At 43.1% G+C, this 19,573-nt stretch overlaps 1 protein-coding gene across 1 annotated transcript; it reads left to right on the top strand.

Annotated features, from left to right (window-relative positions):
• Nucleotides 1-2,160: 2,160 nt before the first annotated feature.
• Nucleotides 2,161-18,297, top strand: FCAMR (Fc receptor, IgA, IgM, high affinity). Its single transcript, XM_006887999.1, has 6 exons — nt 2,161-2,169; nt 3,047-3,107; nt 12,807-13,145; nt 15,398-16,154; nt 16,778-16,896; nt 18,200-18,297. Exons 1-6 carry the CDS (start codon nt 2,161-2,163, stop codon nt 18,295-18,297), a joined length of 1,383 nt encoding a protein of 460 aa, XP_006888061.1.
• Nucleotides 18,298-19,573: the final 1,276 nt, after the last annotated feature.

Genomic DNA, 19,573 nt, shown 5'->3' with positions numbered 1-19,573 from the left:
CCTGGAGAACAGAAGGTGAGATGAAGAGTTCCTCTCAGGTTGGGGTCTTGTCTGTGATTAGGGGAGGTGAGTTACAGCAGCAGCTGCCAAGTGTGCACCCAGGTTCTCCTCCCAGAGCATGCTGGGTCCACTCAAGGAGGCCAGGTAAGGATTATGGAGTTCAGGCCACAGCTCCTTCCTCTACCTTCCTACTTTTCTACTTACTCTCTCTTACTCTTCCACCTAACTATATACTTACTTAGAGGATTCTGGGTCAATTGGAATAGACAAACACTAAAAAGAGGAGAGAATTTGGAGATTACACAATCAGGATCTTTTCTTTTTTTGGTAATGGAGTGGGAGTACACCACTCAAGGTCACTCATCTGGTCAGTGATGGGCAAAGCAGAAGCCTCCGATCCAGGTCCTTGTCCCTGTACATTGTTCCCTTCCTTCCTTGTCTGGTCTCAGTCTTTCTCCCAGGGGTAGGTGAGATCAGAGGAGGCCCACACCAGCCTGTCCGGAGCATTAGCAAGATGTCCTTTCTGGCAAGACCAGAGGGCCATGAGAGTTCTCAGCATGTCTCTCGCCACTTGAAATGCTATGCAAGGTGGTAGGGACCTGTGAGCCCAAGATACGATACGTAACCAGACCTTCCAGTCTTCCAGAAAATGGTTATCTGAAGGTCATGGGCAAGGAGAAGCTGAGAGAAATTTGGTTGAAATGTTATCCTTCCAGTCACCAATCAAGCCTGATAACTCTCTGAAGACTTTTATCTTGCATCCTGAGCTTCCTTATTGCCCCACAGAGGCACATTTGTTCATGAAACGGAAATTGCTTTACCATTTAGACTTCAGAGGAACTAGGGGGTGTGGTGGCCACACTGGTCCTGAGATGTGTTGTGTCAGTACTCGCCGCTGTAGAAAAATTAGTCCAGAGGGAAGCTAGGTTGGTCCAACCGGAACCTAGATTTGGTGAACATAAATCAAACAACTGATTAGGTTCAGGCACAGCCTGGAAGAGTTTCTAGATGAGGACAGTCAACCAGTCCCTCCAGGAGGCAGGCAGGGATCTGAGGAGTCTGGCAGAGCCATGACAGGGAGTTTACTGAAGAGAGGCACAAAAGGAGGTGTGTGAAACCTATGCACTTTTCCAAATTCGACCTTACAAGGCTCTTATTAGAAAGAGCAGCTGAAGGCCTTGTGGAGTTGGATCGATAGAGTCCAGTAGAAGTCAACAACTTGAACTGTTAGCCAACTCATGAACTCTTCGGTTGGCTTTTATTCACTCTCTTCCTTTCTTTTTTTTACTTGCAACTTTTCATTTCCTCTTCTCCTCCCTCCATTGTTTTTATTGTCATTTCCTCTTCTCCTCTTTCTGGTTCCCACTCCTACAGCCATTATCTCTATGGGGCTTTACTCAAGTTGGAGAGTAAGGTGGTAGGGAGGAGTCTTGCCCTTGAGTCAAGTAAGCATTTATTTTATTAACTGGTTGGTGTGTTCTTTTTTTAATTTTTATTTTATATTGGTTTACATAAAAAAGCACCTGTTCTTAACAGTTAACATTTTTTAAAACGCCTTTAGGTTGACTCCAACCAGTGGTGATTGACTATTGTATCAGAGTAAAACTGTGTTCTGCGTCACACAGAGTTTTTAGAGGCTGATTTCTTCAGACGTGAATTTCCACGTCTGTCTTTGACAGCTCCTCCTGGTGGCTTGAAAATTTAAACTCTATTTAGCAGCTGAGGACATTACTCTTTGCATCGCACAGGAACTTCGTTCTTAACATAATAAAGAATGAATTAGAGTAGGAAGGAGCCGTTTACAATGGCTAAATGCTTGAACTTAATTTGTCTCTTTGTCTCTCTTAATCTATAGGTTACAGGAATTTAAAAAAGTATATAAACTCAAAGAGCAGATTTTTAAAAGTATCCTTCTGGGAAGAACAAAAGAAGTATGTACAATCTCTGTCTTTGCAATCTACCCACAATAATAGGCCATTTAGTCATGGCCATGGGGTGCACTAGAAAGTTCTGGGTTCTTGTTCATAATAGCTGTGCTTTGTCACCTGCCAAGTGTTGACCTTTTATTAGAAACTGGGGATAGAAGTTAGTGAGACAAGATCTTGCCTTTCAAGGGGAAGGTTAATTTAGACTTAGAGCAGGGAGAACTTTCTGGAAGTCATGGACAAGGTACAGAGTAGTCGCTGAGACAGACCCTGTCCAGACAACTACTTGGTCAGAATATGAATTTTGAATTTTTTGTTGCTGCCTAGAGGCTCAAAAAGAGAGATACAGCAAGTTTCCATTGAAGGAATAAATTCCTCTTCTGCAAAGAGGAAGGGGCAGGAGAGGAGATAGGAATTGCTCTATGTATCTCAGGCACTTGTTAGAACTTTCTCATTTAAATTAGACAACAAGCACTGCTCACATTGCCTCACCCCCAGGGAGGAAACCAACTCCCAAGGCTGAGCCACATTTCCAAGGTCTTACAATCACAGCTAAGGTCTGTACTTTTAAGCATGTACCTTTTCCACTTCACAATTCTCTCCCTCAAGTTCAGAGCTCCATGCTGGAAAGTAGAAGCTGGACTTGGAATCCCATAGAGGGAGTTTCTCTGCTTCTAAACACAGAAACCTCAAGATTTGGGGGAATTTTAACCCTGGTGAGGGTAACCAAAACTACAGATGCATATTTAGAACGGTGAGGGAGGAGTCAATCTTCTCCATAGAAGGGTAGTCCAGTCCTTGTCTTGCTTCTGTTGTTGGTGTTAATTGTCATCAGGTTTATTGAAACTCAAGGTGCCCTCCTGCATGTAGAGGAGAACTGGTTTGTGGGTTTTCAAAGCTGTTGCCTTTGGAAGGAGATCACCAAGTCTGTCTTCCAAGGGCCTGTGAGCAGGTTAGAACTTGACCATTTGTGCCACGATGGATTTCTTTGTCTTGTGCTTAGAGGTTACAGGTACTACTCTGTTCAGAAATGCACACTGAAGATCCCACCATAGGATGGTACTGTCCCAGGTCCCACTGCTGCCCATCTTGATTCTCCTTTCCCATTGTGTCCTTTGCAGGTCACCAATCAGAGTGCAGGATGGAAAATGCCTATTCTCCTCACCCTCTGCTTGCTCCAAGGTGAGTCCCAATCACAGGCCTATGTTTATAAAAGAGCTTATTGAACCAATGCAAACCCAAACCCTGGTCACCTAGACCAGAAAGGCTCCTGACCAGCACCTCAGGAGCACCCTGCACTTGCTTATCAACGTGAACGCATACATCAGTGGCTTTAGCTCTTTGGATTCAGAGCTTGACGTAACTATAGCCTTGGAGTAGACAAATTTGGTGTAAAAGAAATTATGAAAGTGATAATTTAAAGAACAAGGCATCTTCCTGACTGGATAATTTCTAACACATTCATGTTTCAATATTGCCCGTGTTCTGCTCTCTTCCGTTTAAGCAGATGGCTCAAAATTAACTGTATTTGCAGGAGAAGGGTCCCAGGCCATGCCAAGGACAGAAGTAGCAGGGCCTCATTGCTACTCATTCTACAAACACTTAAGTGTTAGGCTCATAAAGATAAGACCCTGCCCTACTCTTGAAGAGTTCAGAGTTTTCAAAGGAAATAGATAAGTAAACAAATGTTCTATTTATTCATGTACTTACTTATTCAACACACATTTATACAGAGCCAACTAAGTGTCAGCCACTGGGATGCAAAGATCAAAGAGACAGGATTCCTGGCTTAAAGGTCTTCACAGTCTGGTGTGATGAGGCTGGCCCGGTGTAGATCAGACAGACTGACGACTGCCCCATCTCCACTCTGTGGCATCTGAATGTCATACTCATGTAATGCAGAGCCATAGAAGGATATAGCGAAAGCAGTGACAAAAGGTCCCTGGGTTACACAAGCAGTTTGTAATCAACTATTAACTTCCTTACTCATCCAGAAATGCTACAGAAAACACCACAGGTGACTAGCTTTCAAAAACAAAAGTGTCTCTCTCTGTAGATGTTAAGTCAAAGTCCTTGTTTTCAGCATCTGTTTCCTGATTTCTGGGAAATTTCCAAGAAACTAGGAAATAAGCTATTAGATAAAGAATTCTTTCCTCTAGAGCAGACCTCTAAGTTTGAGGTCTTATCCTTCTAAACTGTAAGAAAATGAATTTCCTTTTGTTAAAGTCATCCACTTGTAATTTTCTGTTATGGAAGCACTACTAGATAATTAATATAGAATTGGGTACGGGCAGAGTGGTATACTGTCTGAATGTTGTTGTTGTTAAGAGCCATCGAGTCTAGTATGACTCATAGCACCCTCTGAACAAGAGCTTTAAATCCTGTTCTATAGCTATCATCATTTCTCTAGTGCTCATAGATTTTCAAGGCCTGTTATCTAAGAAGTGGAAGCCAATTATGCTTCTAAGTCTGTCTTAATCTGGGAGCTCTACCAAACCCTGTCCACCATGGGTAACCATTATGACATTTGACACACCAGTGGCTCAGCCTTCAGTATCACAGCAACCTCAAGTTATCTCGGTACAGCAAACTGATAGACAAGTGCTGTACCACTTAGAACAGTGTTCTCCCCAAACACAACTACCACCAACCAATTTTTAAACACAAAGCTTGCCACCAGGTCATGATTGACTTAAACAAGATTCTTCCAGCTCAGCTTGCACTCAATTGTTAACAAAATAAAAAACAGCCAAACAGTTGGGTGATAGGTGAAGACTATACGAGTTTGGGAAAAGACATCATGCTGGGAAAAGTGGAGGTTGAAGAAAGAGGAAAGTTGGAGGCAACCAACCACCAAGACAGAAAATGTATCAATTAGCTTGAAGAGACTGTAGAGAAAGAATGAAAGCAAAAGGACACTGTCTGCCTCTTAGAATTGTATAGACAGGAAACAAGCCAAAGGAGGTCTATTTGTTGGCCTCAAAGAGAGAAAAAGATCATCCTTGGGGACACTCAGAGATCAACAGATCTGTTGGAAGGAGCATGGGAAGCAGGACTGTGCCAGTTTCAAGTACTGGGGTCACACGTCCCAGGTCCAAGAGGTTGGTCTTCATCAAGTTGGGTTCTGGAATGTGGTGCTGCCATTCACAAATACAAAGGGGACAAAGCCACTGTCCAAAGCTGAGGAGGAGGGTTGCCTACCCAGGGACAGAGGAATGGACAGGAAGGGGGGGGGGTGTTACCATCAGATAGACAAAAGAGGATGAGGAAGCCTAAAGCCAAGGAAGCTGATGGGGGAAGACTGATGTAAAGCAAGATGAAAATCTTAAAGAAGAAACAAATGGAAACGTCAAGGATCTTATTGAAGAGCCAACACATAGAGAAAAGAAAAAAAAAAGTCCCCTAGAACTAACATCCAGGGTTTAGATTTCTAGCTTCTGACGGCCTGGCCTGTAGGGAGTTGCACTGTTAACCCAAAAGCTTTGCCTCTCCTCAAGTTTGAATCCACCAGCAACTCCATGGAGGAAGACGGGCAATCTCCTTCTGTGCAATTCACAGTCTTGGGAACCTAATGAAGGGTCAGCTATGTGTTGGTTGAAACTCAGAAACCTTGAGAAAGAAACTTGAGAAAAGTAATTTCTATTTGTTAAAGCCACTCCTTGTGATTTTTTTTTTGTTATAGCAGCATGAGATAATGAAGATAGACTTGAACCAAAAGATTGGCAGTTCAAATCCACTCAGTAGCCCAACAGAAGAGCCTAATGAGCTGCTTTCTTAAGGATTACAGCCCAGGAGACATTACAGGGTAATTCTACTCTGGAAAAACATAGGCTGATTGTGAGTTGAAATTGACTCTACAGCAACAGATTTACATGTCATATAGCTAATCACCACTTATATTCATTCCCCTCAAGGACTTGCCTCTGGGCCATGGAAATACTCTTCTTCACCCCTGTGGTGGTGGGAGAAGAGTTATTTTGAAGTTGAGCAAGTCTGCTCAGCCTTTGTCCTCCTCAGCCCTCCTGTGCTTCCTCAGCCTTATGTAAATACAAACCTCACTAACCAAACTTTCAGTTATGTCAGGTGATCCATTACCTTGCCTGAAGGGAGGAACCAGGGACTTACATCACTCATCAGCTTACTAAGAGAAACTAGGGCCATAGAGGATGATTGCTTGATGATGGCTAGGAATAAAAGGACATTGAACAGAAAATAAGTATAAGGAAATCCAGGTAGGCAGATGTTATTGTAGGTACACACCAGCGTATGCAAGTACTATAGATCTGTCAGCATTGGCCATAGCTTTTTTTTTTTTTAATTTTTTTTTTTTACTTTATTTTTGTGTGAGTGTACCGTCAAATCAGATCTGATTGGTACAGGAGGAGATTGTCCCTCCTTCCCCGGCAGAGCATCTGGTGGATTCGAACTGTGCGCCTCTGGGATTGTAGTTGCAGCTCCTTGCCACTAGGCCACCAGAGCTCCCCTAGCATTGGCCATAGCTTTAATAAAATGCACCACCAACTAGATCAAGAGCAACACAGTTAAATGTTAATTTATCATAAAAGCAATTGCAAATAAGGATCATCTTGGACAACAGTGGAAATGCCCTGATAAAGTGCTCAGACCCCTAATGAAATGCCTGCACCCCAGAATTGATCCTAAAACTGTAGCCTTTACTTTGATTCTCAATAGTAGTGTTCATAAAATTCCAAACACATTGTAACTCCTATATGTAACTAAAAGCTGTTTATCAGTAACATACTAAAATAAGTTCTTAAAGGTAACTTAAATCTGGCAATAAGGAAGCAATGATTTCAAGAGTTAATAAAGGATTCTTCATCCGATTTCTACTGCAAAGTTGATATGAGCCCTGAATCAGGGAGTCACACTGTTGTCTGCGATGGCCTTTGTTTGTAATTGCTGTTAATGATGAATTACTATTTAATTGTATCATTATTGATCTAGTTCATGGTGAATGTAATTAAATCTACAGTAAGTTTCAGTATATACATTGCATTTCTGACCTCCATTATATTTATAATTAGACTCTGAGATCAGAACTACATAGCAGGCTGGTTTCAGGCACATGCCATCCGCACAGTCACATAAGCCCCAGGCCCAGAAAGCCTTGGCTCCCTTTAATGCTTTAGAGCCACCATCTTGAAATTCCTGATAAGGAAGTTCCACATTTCATTTTTCATGTGGCCCTTGACATAATATTTATGTAACAAATGATAGCAACAAGATATTAAATTGAAATTTCTTTCTTTCTTGGGTCCCATGGCCTCAAAGACACACAACAAATTAATGGGCTTCAGGCATTGTATATTCTACAATAAAGTTGATTCCACTTATGCAGAACTGTGAAAGAGATAATAAAGTTGATTGTCCTATCAACAACCCATCATGTACCTGACTGAGTATATGAAAGATGGCGAAGAGTCATAGCAATCGTTAGAGGCAAAAGGGAAATGCCACAAATGGAAAAGAACAGCTTTGTACCTCTGCCAGGTCCCTGTATGGCCTGTTGTTGTTGTTGTTGTTATGTGCCGTCGAGTCCTTTGCGACTCATAGCGACCCTATGCACAACAGCCCTAAACCCTGCTCTATCCTGCGCCAACCGCACTGCCTCTGACACACCCATCCCGATTACCCCAGTCACCGAATGTTTAAATATTTGTGTCCTAATTAGAAGTTGGGTAGTTTGGATGTCCTCGGAGGCATCTAAGAAGAAGTCCTGACACATTGTTTATAAGAAGTCTCAGCCTTGAAAATTCTCCAGGGCAATTCTACTTGGTATACATGGGGCCACAGTGAGTCGCAACCAAGTTGACAGTAGTGGGTTTGGTGTGGGTTGGACATTTGTCAACCTAGAAAGTCCCACCAGCAGATCACAGCTGTCCCACTTATCTCACCCTGCCCTCCATGCCTAACCCTGGAGAGACCCCAGACAACTCTGACTGGAGGAAGGTGCATCGCAAAGAAAGAATCCCTAACATGTCCCTTTACACCATAATCAACCTCCCAGCCAGAATCAGGTCATATGTGAGAGGATCCAAAAGGCTTCAACTGGACAAGATATTGAAGGTGTCATGTTTTATTGGCTTGTAAAAAATATTTAATGTTAAACTACACTAGAATTATAAGACTATTATGAATTGCTAAAAGAACAAACAAGTCTGTCTTAGAGGAAGAGCAGCCAGGGTGTCCCTTAGAGGCAAGGATGGTGAGACTGACTGACATACTTTCGGGCACGTTATCAGGCAGGGTCAGTTCTTGGGATAAGACATAATAGTTGAAAAAGCAGAGAGTCCATAAGGAAGAGTAAGGCCCTCAACAAGTTGGTCTGAAATAGTGACGGGACGGCAACAATGGGCTCAAACCCAGTGGAGATACTGTGAGGATGGAACAGGATCAGGCAAGGCTTCCATCTGCTGCCCATGAGGACGCTGGGAGTCAGAGTCTACTCTAAGCATCTAAAAATAACATGAAATCTATTAGTCAACATTATGGCTCCAATTTTATCTGGGCAGAGGAATCCACCAAATACCTATGAAAAGGTAATGAAAGAAAAAAAAAATATCTGTTTCTGCTTTCATCTTATACTCCATTTAACTCCATCAGCATATTGGTCATATACTGTGCTTTAACTATGAGTCATCTTTATGGCTATTGCCAAAACAGACATGTTTGTAGTACTTCTGTCAGTAATTTTACAGTAGAACTTGGTTGTTTCTGTTTCTACAAGAACAATGGCTGGTGTGAACACTTTTTTGCAACCACTGGTCCAGGGATATGCCTACCAAGTAGGCCACGTTTTATGTTTCAGGATAACTTCTCCTTTTTCAGAGGAAAAGAACAGTGTTTCACAGCTCCTGTTTAGTATCTATCTCTCTCTTCTTCCTCTTCCATTTCCTCTCCCCTTCCCCTTCCTCTATTTCTCTCTCCAAGGTATTCCCACCTACAGGTACTTAGGAGCTTTTAAAGTCGCTAATATTAGAGCTTGGAAGCAGGAGTGGCATCCACTTTCTAAACAACATGCCTCCAGAAACTCTATGAACTTTGATAAATGTCGATGGTTATAGAAAAGCTTCAGGCCTTTTGTTCAAAGTGTATCTTTGAATAGTGCTCGACTCTAAGACAATCAACAACAACAACAATATTAGAACACAAGGCATTGGAAGTACATCGGCTCTGATTGTCTTATGTTTATCATCTTAACAGCTAGGGTTTGCTTGGCTACGTAATCAACACTCTTGGTACCAGAAGCCAGGAAATTAAAAGACAAATTGTATTGGGAAAGTCAACTGTCAGAGAACTCTCCAAAGTACTGAAGAGCAACAATGTCAGTCTGGAGACTAAAGTGCTATAGTCCAGGCCATTGTCTTTGTAATTACTTGTTATGCATCAGAAAGCTGGACAATGACAAGGGATGATAGAAGGAGAATTGATGCCTTTGAGCTGTGGTGCTGGAGAAGAGTATTGAATATATGATGGTCTGCTAGGAGAACAAACAGGTTCATCCTAGAGAGGGTATGACCAGGCTGCTCCTTGGAGGCAAGGATTCTGTAGCTTTGTCTGACATACTTTGGGCATGTTGCAAGGCAGGCAACGAATTGATAGCACATAACAACAACATGAGAGCACATAGCATATTAACAGATATATAGATACATAGATGTTGTTGTTGTTGTTGTTATGTGCTCTTGATTCACCTGCTACCCATAGCAACCTTGTGTACAGCAGCTATGAACCCTGCCCTGTCCTGAGCCAATCTCACTAATTCCAACACACCAACAGCCATTGGCCCAATTACTATGTCAATCCATCTTATCCGGGGTCTTCCTCTCCTGTGCTGTCCCTCCATACTTCCAAGCATTATGTCCTTCTCCAAGGACCAGTCTTTCCAGACCATGTGACCAAAACATGTGACACAAAGCTTCAAAATCCTAGCCTCCAAGGAGAAATTTGATTTCACTGTGTCCAAGACAGACAGATTTGTTTTCTTGGCAGTCCATGGTATGTTCAAGACTCTTCTCCAGCATCACAATTTGAAGGCATCAATTCTTCTGTCACCCTTAGTCATTGTACAGCTCTCTGATGCACAACAAGTAATTGCGCAGACAATGGCCTGGCTCGGGCACACGTTAGTCTGTAGATTGACATTGTTGCTTCTCAGTACTCTGGAGAGTCCCTGACAGTGCATTTTCCCAGTGCAATTCATCTTTTCATTTCCTGACTGCTGGTGTTAAGAGTGTTGATTGTGGAGCTGAGTAAGTTGTAATTGTTAACAACCTCAATCGTTTCTCCATCTATCATGGTGCTGCCAACTGAACCAGGGGTGAGAATCTTTGTCTTTTTGATGTTGACCTTCAATCCATATTGAAGACTGCAGTCCTTCACCTTCTGCATCAGAAGATTCAGGTCCTATTCCGTTTCAGCAAGCAAGATTGTGTCATCTCATAATGTACGTTGTTGATCAGTCTTCCTTCAATACTAATGCTACATTCCTTCTAATAAAACTATGCTTCCCAAATGATCTGTTCTGTGTATAGATTGAAAAGGTATGGACACAGGATGTATCCCTGATGCACTCCGTTCCTGATATTGAACCGTGCAGTGTTTCCCTGCTCTGTTCTGAGAACTGCCTCCTGGTCCAGGTATAGGTTTCACATAAGCACAATCAAATGTTCTGGGATTTCCATTCTTCTAAAGTTTAGCCACAATTTGTTGTAATCCACACAATCAAATGCCTTTACATAGTCAATGAAACACAGATAGACATTTCTCTGGTACTCTTTGCTTTCTGCCAAGATCCATCTGACACTGACAATAATGTCTCTAGAGGCATGACCTCTTCTAAAGCCAGCTTGGATTTCTGGTAGTTCTCTGTCAATGCACTGTTCCAGTCATTTCTGGATAATCTTCAGCAGGATTTTGCTAGTCAGGTCACCTTTTTTGGGGGAATGGGAATATAGATCTCTTCTAATCAGTTTGCCAGGTAGTTGTCCTCCAGATTTCTTGGAGCAACCTGGTGAGCACATCCAGGGCAGCATTTGTTTGTTGAAATACATCAATTGGTATTCCTTCAATTTCTGGGGCTTTAATTTTTGCCAAGTCCTTCAGAGCAGCCTGAACTTCCTTATTCAACACCATTACCTCCTCATCATATGTTGTTTCTTGAAATTCTTCCGTGTCAACCAATTATTTTTGGTCCAATAATTCTGTATATTCTTTCCATCTTCTTGTAATGCTTCCTGAATCATTCACTATTCTGTCCATAGCCTTGCAACTTGCAGCTTTAATTTGTTCTTTAGTTCTTTCAGCTTAAGGAATGATGAGCAAGTTTAGCCCTTTTGATTTTTATTTTGACTACAGCTCCTTGTACATTTCATTATAATCAACTCAATTCCAATTCATGATGACTTATGTACAATAGAATAATGCATTGCCTTATGTGTCATCCTCATGACCACCAACAAGCTGGTTTTGAAAATTTTTTTGTTATTTTAGTGAAGGTTTACATAGAGGCTGCACATTTCCCTCCCTCCCTCTTCCTTCCCCTCCCCCATTGCACTTAACAATGAACCTCTTGTTCTAGATTGTTGTTACTCATATAATGTCTTATCATACAATCTTTTCAGGCAATTCTTTCCCTCATCTGTTCCAATGCAATGTTCATTATCTACTCTTTTCCTATTCTCTCTCCAACTCCCCATGTTGTCTTATTTTATAACAGTGATGTTATGCAGTATTTGTCCCTTTGTGACTGAGAAATTTCCCTCTGCATTATGTCTCCCAGGCTCACCCATGTTGTGTAGTGTTTTACAAGTTCGCTGATTTTCATTGCTGCATAATATTCCATTGTATGAATGGACACAATTTTTCTATCCATTCATTTGTTGATGGGCATTTAGGCTGCTTCCATCTCTTTGCTATTGTAAATAAAACCGAGTCATGGCTCTGGATTCTTTATCACCAACATGTTTGAGTTCATTGCTACCATTATTGTGCCACGCTATTTCATCAACATCTCCTTCACACTCACTGGATAACTTTCAGAAGTAAATCACAGGACCACTTTTTCTAGTCTGTCCTAGTCTGAAAACTCAATTGAAGCCTCTCCACCATAGGTGGTCCTGTTGTATTTGAAATACTGGTAGCATAGATTCCTATATCATAGCAACACAGCAGCAACCAAAGTACAACAAACTGGCAGACAAGTTGTGGGAACACATAATAAACGTTAGCCAAATTGTTGATAAATCATTATTACATGCTCTTCTCTCAGATGGAGCTCTGCCTCAGTGAACAAGTTCTACCACTTCCATATTGAGTCTTCTTAGCTTCATTTTCATAATTTTCTAACCTGTCCCTAATTCTGGAAGTTTGTTGTTGTTACATGTCATCGAGTCAGCAACAACTCATAACAACCCTATGCATAATAGCGCTGAGCCCTGTTGTATCCTGAGCCAATTTCACTGTCTTTGAAAAACCTACCCTCATTACTCTAGTTACTGTGTCAATCCACCTCATCTGGGGTCTTCCTCTCCTGTCTCTCTACCCTTCCAAGCATCATGGTCTTCTTCCCCCCCCCCCCATCATGTTCTTCTTGAAGGACTATGCCCTCCTGGAAACATGCCCAAAGTATGTGAGACAGAGTCTCAACATCCTAGCCACCAAGGGACAATTTGGTTTCACTCTATCCAGGACAGACTTGTTAGTTCTCTTGGAGGTCCAGGGTATGTTCAATACTCTTCTTCAGCACCACAACTCAAAGGCATCAATTCTTCTGTCATCTTTAGTCACTGGGGCTTGTAAATCCTCCAATAATGATTATACACAGAACTCCTTTCCTTGGACTTTTTTCTCTACTTTCAGCTGCAAATGCCTTGAAGGGCTCAAGGCTGGTCTCTGGGGAGCTCGGGGGAGCTGTCACCATCAAGTGCCATTATGCTCCCACTTCTGTCAACAGGCACCAGAGGAAGTACTGGTGCCGTCTGGGTCCCCCAACATGGATCTGCCGGACCATTGTGTCCACCAAAAACTACATTCACCTTCGCTACCACGGTCGAGTGGCTCTGGAAGACCACCCACGGAGCGGCTTGTTTGTGGTGAGGCTGTCGCAACTGTCCCCGACTGATGAGGGCTATTACCGCTGCGGCATTGGAAACAGAAATGACATGCTTTTCTTCAGCATGAATCTGACTGTCTCTGCAGGTAGGAGTCAAAGGCTGGAGGATGGAAAAGAGAGAGAAAGAGGGAGAGGGAGTGGGAGAGGGAGAGACACTAAGGGATGATAAGCAGTTAAAAGAAAGGGCTCTAAAAAAATAGACTTCATTTACCCAGCGACAACATCAAGGTGGTGCAAAGCCCTGGTGGTGCAATATTAAGTGCTGGGTCAGTTACTGCAGAAAAGGTCAGTGGTTCAAACTCATAAGCTGCCCTGTGGGTAAAAGATATGACAGACTGCTTCCTCAAGACTTGGGAACCCTTCTGGGTGGTTCTAATCCATCCTCTAGAGTCACTAGAACTTAAGACTGACTTGACAGTGATGTGTTTTGCCAATGGTTAACACATACAGCTGTTAACCAAAAGGTTGAAGGTTCAAGTCCAATTGGCAGTGCCTTGAAAGAAAGGCTTAGTGATGTACTTCTGGAAAATTTGTCATTGGAAACCTTTTGGAGCACAGGTCTACTCAGACACACACAGGGTCAATATTAGTCAGAGGTGTTTATTTGGCAACTGATTTGAGTACTTAAAAATCAGATAGATATTAAGAAAAACACATCCCAGCTGAGCACTCACTCATAGGCTATGCTACCCAATTCCCCTTCAAAATTTGTGGAATGTCTTTTTGGACATAGGTCTGAGAAGGTAGTGAACTGGACAATGTCATTTCTTGTGGCCATAATAGCTCAGGCATCAGACATGTTGAGGGACAACCACAGAGTAAACAAGACAGGTGGGACAGGGACAGAGGATCTGGGACCAGATGCTTCCTATAGCAGACACTGGCTGAACCCCACAGCAGACATCTGGCAGTCGCTCCAATCCCTCTGAGTGAGGTCCCAGAGCTGATTCGGAAGACCCAAGCAGGGAACAAGCAGAGGGCAGCCATGCTGTGAAAGGCCGCTCTACAGGAGTAACAGCTGGTCAGCGAGCAACCAGGCACTGAAGCCCAAGCCTGGATTTATTCTATTAGATGCTCCCTTCCAAACACCTGCTGAGATTGGCTACCATGCTCAAACTAGGGTTTTGTTGGCTATATTCTCTTTTGAAAAGATGTGCGGGGTAAGCTATGGACCTCTCAGTAAAAAGTCACCATGGAGGACCTGGACCTCCGAGTGAAAAGAGGTGGGCATGAGAGGAGAGATAGAAACAGAAAATATCAATATTTATAACAGACTATAGAATGCATTTGAATTTCATGGCTAGAGAAGCTGTGGTATATTCGCACAATGGAATACTATGCTGCATTAAAAAACAAGGAACTCATGCAATATTATTCAAAATGGTTGACTCTGGAGAACATTATGCTGAGTGAAATATCCCAGTCACAAAAGGACAAATATTACATGATGCCACTGTTGTAGAATGGGACTGTCCTTGGGGCTGGGGAGAGACTGAGTAAGATGGGTTCAATAATGTATACTGCACTGAAACAGAGGAGGGAGAAAACTGTTTAAAAGAGATATATAACTAGGTATTTCTGTCATCACAGGAGATTAGAGCGAGGACTACATGGTGGAGGGGACCTGGGGGAGGGTTTGTAAAACAATGAAAGAATCTTTTCTTTTACTTTTCCATAATTTCTGGACTCATGTACTTATAACTTGTTAGTCAAATTTGTGTCTTCTAGGTTGCAACACCCCCATGATACATCTTCAAGGATATGAACATGTACGGCCAAGCCCAATCAATAAGAGTGCATCTAAATTCCAAAATCAATCTCCATAATAGTTTATGTGTTTCCTACTGCCAAAGGGGCCCTTTAGAGTAGTGAGAGAAGATCTTCACCCTGAAACCCACAGCGTCCCTTTTCAGCAGGAAGTAGCTAAGAGAATACGCCATCCCCTTTTCCTTATGACTCAGGGTGAAGTCTCTCTCAGGGAGGAGTGATAGGGAATGGCAAAGGACACACTGACAAAGAAGATTAATCAGAACTGGCTTTGACAAGCACTGTGGCATTTGGACAAGAACAAACTGGGAGGAGGGTAGAGAGAATAGTGCAACAATGAATGAATGGAAACCCAAAATCTCTGTAAATGTTTATGAAAATTAATAAAATATAGAAAAAAAAGAATGCATTTGAATTTCCCAAATAATTTTATCCAACATCTTGGCCAAAGACCATATCTGTCAGTAGGTTAAATTCCATTTAACAAAGGTTTTAAACCTGCATCGTTGGTTAAGCCTAGGAGGTGGCCTAGAAAGACTTTCATGTGGTTTCCTTCTTTTTATTCATGCAGGTTCTTCCAGCACCATCCCCACAGCCACGCCTGATGCGAGTGAGCTCACCATGACCTCTTGGACAACAGCATCTCCAATGGCCAATCAACAGACCCTAGGGCCCATCTGGACCACGGAAAGGCAGAGGACAGAATGCAATAAAGTTACTCCAACTCCAGGAGCAAACAAAAAAGCAGCTTCCACTACAGGAAGACAAACCCCAGGAATAACCAGGGCAGCAGTTCCAGGATCGGGCAGCTGGGCAGAAGGTTTCATTGGAGCAACAGTTCCCAGTCCAGAGAGCAGGGCTTCAAAACTTGCAGTCATATCAAACGCAACAGAAGACCATTGGGCGTGGGGCTCCAGCAGCTCAGAAACAAAAAGGGTCAGGGTGGACCAAGAAGAGAAAAAGACAACTCCCAAAGCTGATGGGCCAGCAGAGGAAACACGCAGGATACAAACAGCCTCAGATGTAACCTGGAGTGTCGTAGGAACCATCAGGCCAGCCACTTTGAATGCAGAGAAACGAGCCTGGGAAACCATCCAAGAAACAACATCAGTTTCTAAGCAAGCAGATCTGGATTCTATTGGAAAAGCAACCCCAGCTGCAAATGTGTGGACCTTGGAAACCACCAGCAAAGAGATGGTAACTGTGGAGGGGAGTATGGAAAGAGAGCTGGTACCTACTGCTGGAGGCAGTGGTCCCCAAGTAATGCTGAGCCAGGTCCCAGCATTGGGGCCCCTGCGACCTCGTGATGAGGAGTCCTCCATGAAGAGGTGAGAACCCAGGCCCTCTGCTCAGCGGGGGCTCCAGCTCTGTCTGCTTCCTCCACTGGCATGTATGTCCCGAGAAGAGCTGCCTCTATGCTCCTCTCCTTCCTCCCATTCTCCCTTTGTACCCATAATTAAGAAAAGCACAAGGGATATAACATTTAGGCATCCCTCTCATTCACATGTCCCTGCTGAAAAAGTGCTACCTGAGTATTTTCTAAGCAAAATCTGATCAACTGATAGCATGTTAAGGCTGGAAACTTTGGAGCTGACATGAAGATGAGAATGGAAGCTCGAGAGAAGGGAAGTGACTTGCTAAAGAGACAAGGGCAGATTGGAGCAGAAACAAGTACAAACTGAAAGCTGGGTTTCCTGACTCCCATTTGATTCTCCTTCCTTCCATGGCCCATGGCGAGGTCTCTACCCGGAGGGATGGTATAGGGGGAAGGATTCAGCGGTTGGGAACCTGCAGACAGGGGTTCTAGTACATGATCTGCTACCACCAAAGAAGTGAAGGTAGCTAACTTCTCTTCTTCAATTCTAATGGGAGGACCTTGTATTTTGTCTCCAACCCCAAGCTCCCCTCTCCTGTACTCTCCTCATCCCTATCTCTTCCTCTTCCACCCTAGCTCTTTTCCAGAAGAGAAAAGTGTCTCTCAAATCCTGATTCCAGTCTCCGTAGTGCTACCCTTGGTTATGCTTCTGCCTCTTGTTCTCCTGCAGAGAAAGTTCTGGAGAAAGAAAACATGTGAGTTGGGGTTAAGCAGTCCTATTGCTGACAAAGAAAGTGCTTTTTACCCCCATCTGGTGTCTCAGGGCTGGGGAGAGTCACATGGTGTCAGGTCTTTCGGATCTGAGTCCATTTGCGACTCATGTGACCCCATCTGGCATTATAGAAGTACCCCATAGAATTTCCTAGACTGTGGTGTAGTAAGCTGTTTGAATCCACCAGCTCATTTAGAAGCTTCCTCCTCCCGGTAAGATTTATCACCTTGGAAACACGATGGAAGTGTGCCTTGAGAAAGAGTTCACTTAAAGGTAGTGACTTTTGAACGTTTTACGGAGGAACTCTAAGGGTGCTTTGGTGAAAGCATTTGACCTCTAACCGATAATTCTGTGCTCCAAGCTCACCACCATGAGGCAGCCCACCTGATTCAGTTAGGATTCACAGTCCTATGAAACCCTACGGGGTAGTTCTACTCTGTCTCACACTGCTGCTTTCACTCCATGGCTTTTAATCTTTTTGTTTTTAATCTTTTTAGGAAAGCTAAGCTCTTGACTACAAGCCAAAAAGTGGTTTGAACCCATGCAGAGGCACCTAAGATCAGTGTGGTGGTCAGATTCTGTGGAGCACAAGTTTAAGGAATTCTGCAGATGCTATGCTTATGCAGCTGTTAACTAGAAAGACAATGGTTTGAGACCACCAGCCCCTCCGTGGGAGACTGCTTCTGTAAAGAATAAAGCCAGTGATTCTAACTGCCAATGTTTTGGTTAGCAGCCAAATTCCTTAACCACTGTATCTCCAGGGCTCCTTTCCTAGGATAGAAAGTCTTACATTTTTAAGAGTCATTTTCATCTCTTGGACCTTTTTTCTTTATCAATCAAGTAGAGAAAAGAATTTCACCACCATCTCAGAGCTCAAAGGGAAGCTCTTCGGAGGATGGAAAGATACAATGACGACACTGCTGACACCAGAACCACATAAGCAACCCCAGCTTCGCTCAGTAGGAATGCAGACCCAGACCCGGGGCCCAGCTTGGCACGTGTGCCTTCTGCACAGCCCAGCTGAAGCCCTCCTGTGCCAATATGCCGGTTTCAGATACCCCTGAAGTGAATGTGTCATAATGTTGAGATGTGGTGTGGAAAGGTGAGGTTTTCTTGGAGCAAGTGGAGGCAGGCTAAGATTCTCAGACTCAGATCCCTAAAGACCATTCCAATCACTTGATGTGAGTGAGGGTTCAGTTGCTAATTTTCTGTGTTGTTGATGGGGGAATCAGGAATCAAATGTTGCCTCTAAACCCCTCATCTAAATTTGCTCTGTGTCTGTGCAGCTCAAGAGGCAGAAAGGACCCCTCAGGTGACCCTGATCCGGATGACAAGTTTTCAGGAGCTGAGCATCTCATCTCATCTGGCCAGTTGCCCTCCATAGAAAAGATGTTTCAAGATGGCTCTCTTTCTACCCATATTAGCCTCCCTGTCCCAGAGAGGGACACTGGTCCCTGAGAAATTAAAGGAGAAGTTGTTTGCTCAGCCGCTAGGAGATGATGGAAAGACTGGACCTGACTTCTCCATGACATCTCCTCTCCTCATCCTCAAAGGGATCTAATAGGACTGAGCCTCCATATGGGAGAGAAGGGTGTGATAGTGGATGGAGGAGAATTCGTATCATCCTTGGACCTTAGATACTCTCCATGGCAAATAAGACTAAAGGTTTCAAACAGATTTAAAAAAAAAACCAAACAACAAAATTAGAAACCAAAGAGAAGTGTAGACTTTCCATTCCTAGAGATTTTTAAAAACATCAGTCTTCTAATCAGTATAGAGAATTACTGAGCCAAGACGACCACCATGAGCAGACCTTGCTGGACTTCCTTTCCTTGGCAAGTCAGACTTCTTTCTAAAGTAGTTTTTATGTCCTTTTAGAACTTCAGTTATGTTTCTGTATCTCATCATGTCCTCTGAGAATTTCCAACACAATATTCAAATAAGCCAAGCCCCTTATCGTAAAGCTGATTCTGATTTATGGTGATTTACTTAGTGGTAAGTAATTGCATTGTCATCCCAAAAGTATGCAATTCTAATATATCAGCTGCCCCGTGGGAGAAAGTTGAGTAATCTCTTCCTGCTTCTGAGAACCTGCTGAAGGGTAAACTGTGAGCTGATTCCCAGTAGACTGTACACAACAATGTGGTAATAGAGTAGGACCGAGCTCCATGGGGTTGGGTTTTTGTTGTTGGCTTCCTGTCTTCTTTCTTCCTCCCTTCCCCTTTCTCTCTCTCTCTCTCTCTCTCTCTCTCTCTCTCCTTTTTCTTTCTTTCTTTCTATTGGCTGTAACCATTACTGAAATGGGGCACTGGCCTGGTGGTATGGAATTGCACTGCCAATTCAGAGGCTGGCAGTTCAAATTCACCAGTTGCTCCATGAGAAAAAGATGGGCAATTTCTTCTTGGGTGATTCACAACCTCTTTAACTCATATAACAACAGCAACAAACAATCATTATGGAAGCAAATCACTAGATCTTTCTTTCCTGGTACTCCTGGGCTTTGCATTGTGGGATTGCACTGTCAACCTTTAGGTTGCAAAAGTAGAGTATAAGATGTGTACTCCATTCAAAGACCTTATCCAACTCAGTACAACTCCAATAAATATTTGCAACTGACTTATCTGCCTGAATATATGGACTAAGTGATTTCTGGAATTCTG

This window comes from Elephantulus edwardii, unplaced genomic scaffold, assembly GCF_000299155.1.
Source record: "Elephantulus edwardii isolate Elephantulus edwardi_28Jun2011 unplaced genomic scaffold, EleEdw1.0 scaffold00063, whole genome shotgun sequence".
Lineage (NCBI taxonomy): Eukaryota > Metazoa > Chordata > Mammalia > Macroscelidea > Macroscelididae > Elephantulus > Elephantulus edwardii.
Note: the sequence above shows the minus strand (reverse complement) of the source record. Positions and strands in the feature narration are given on the sequence as shown.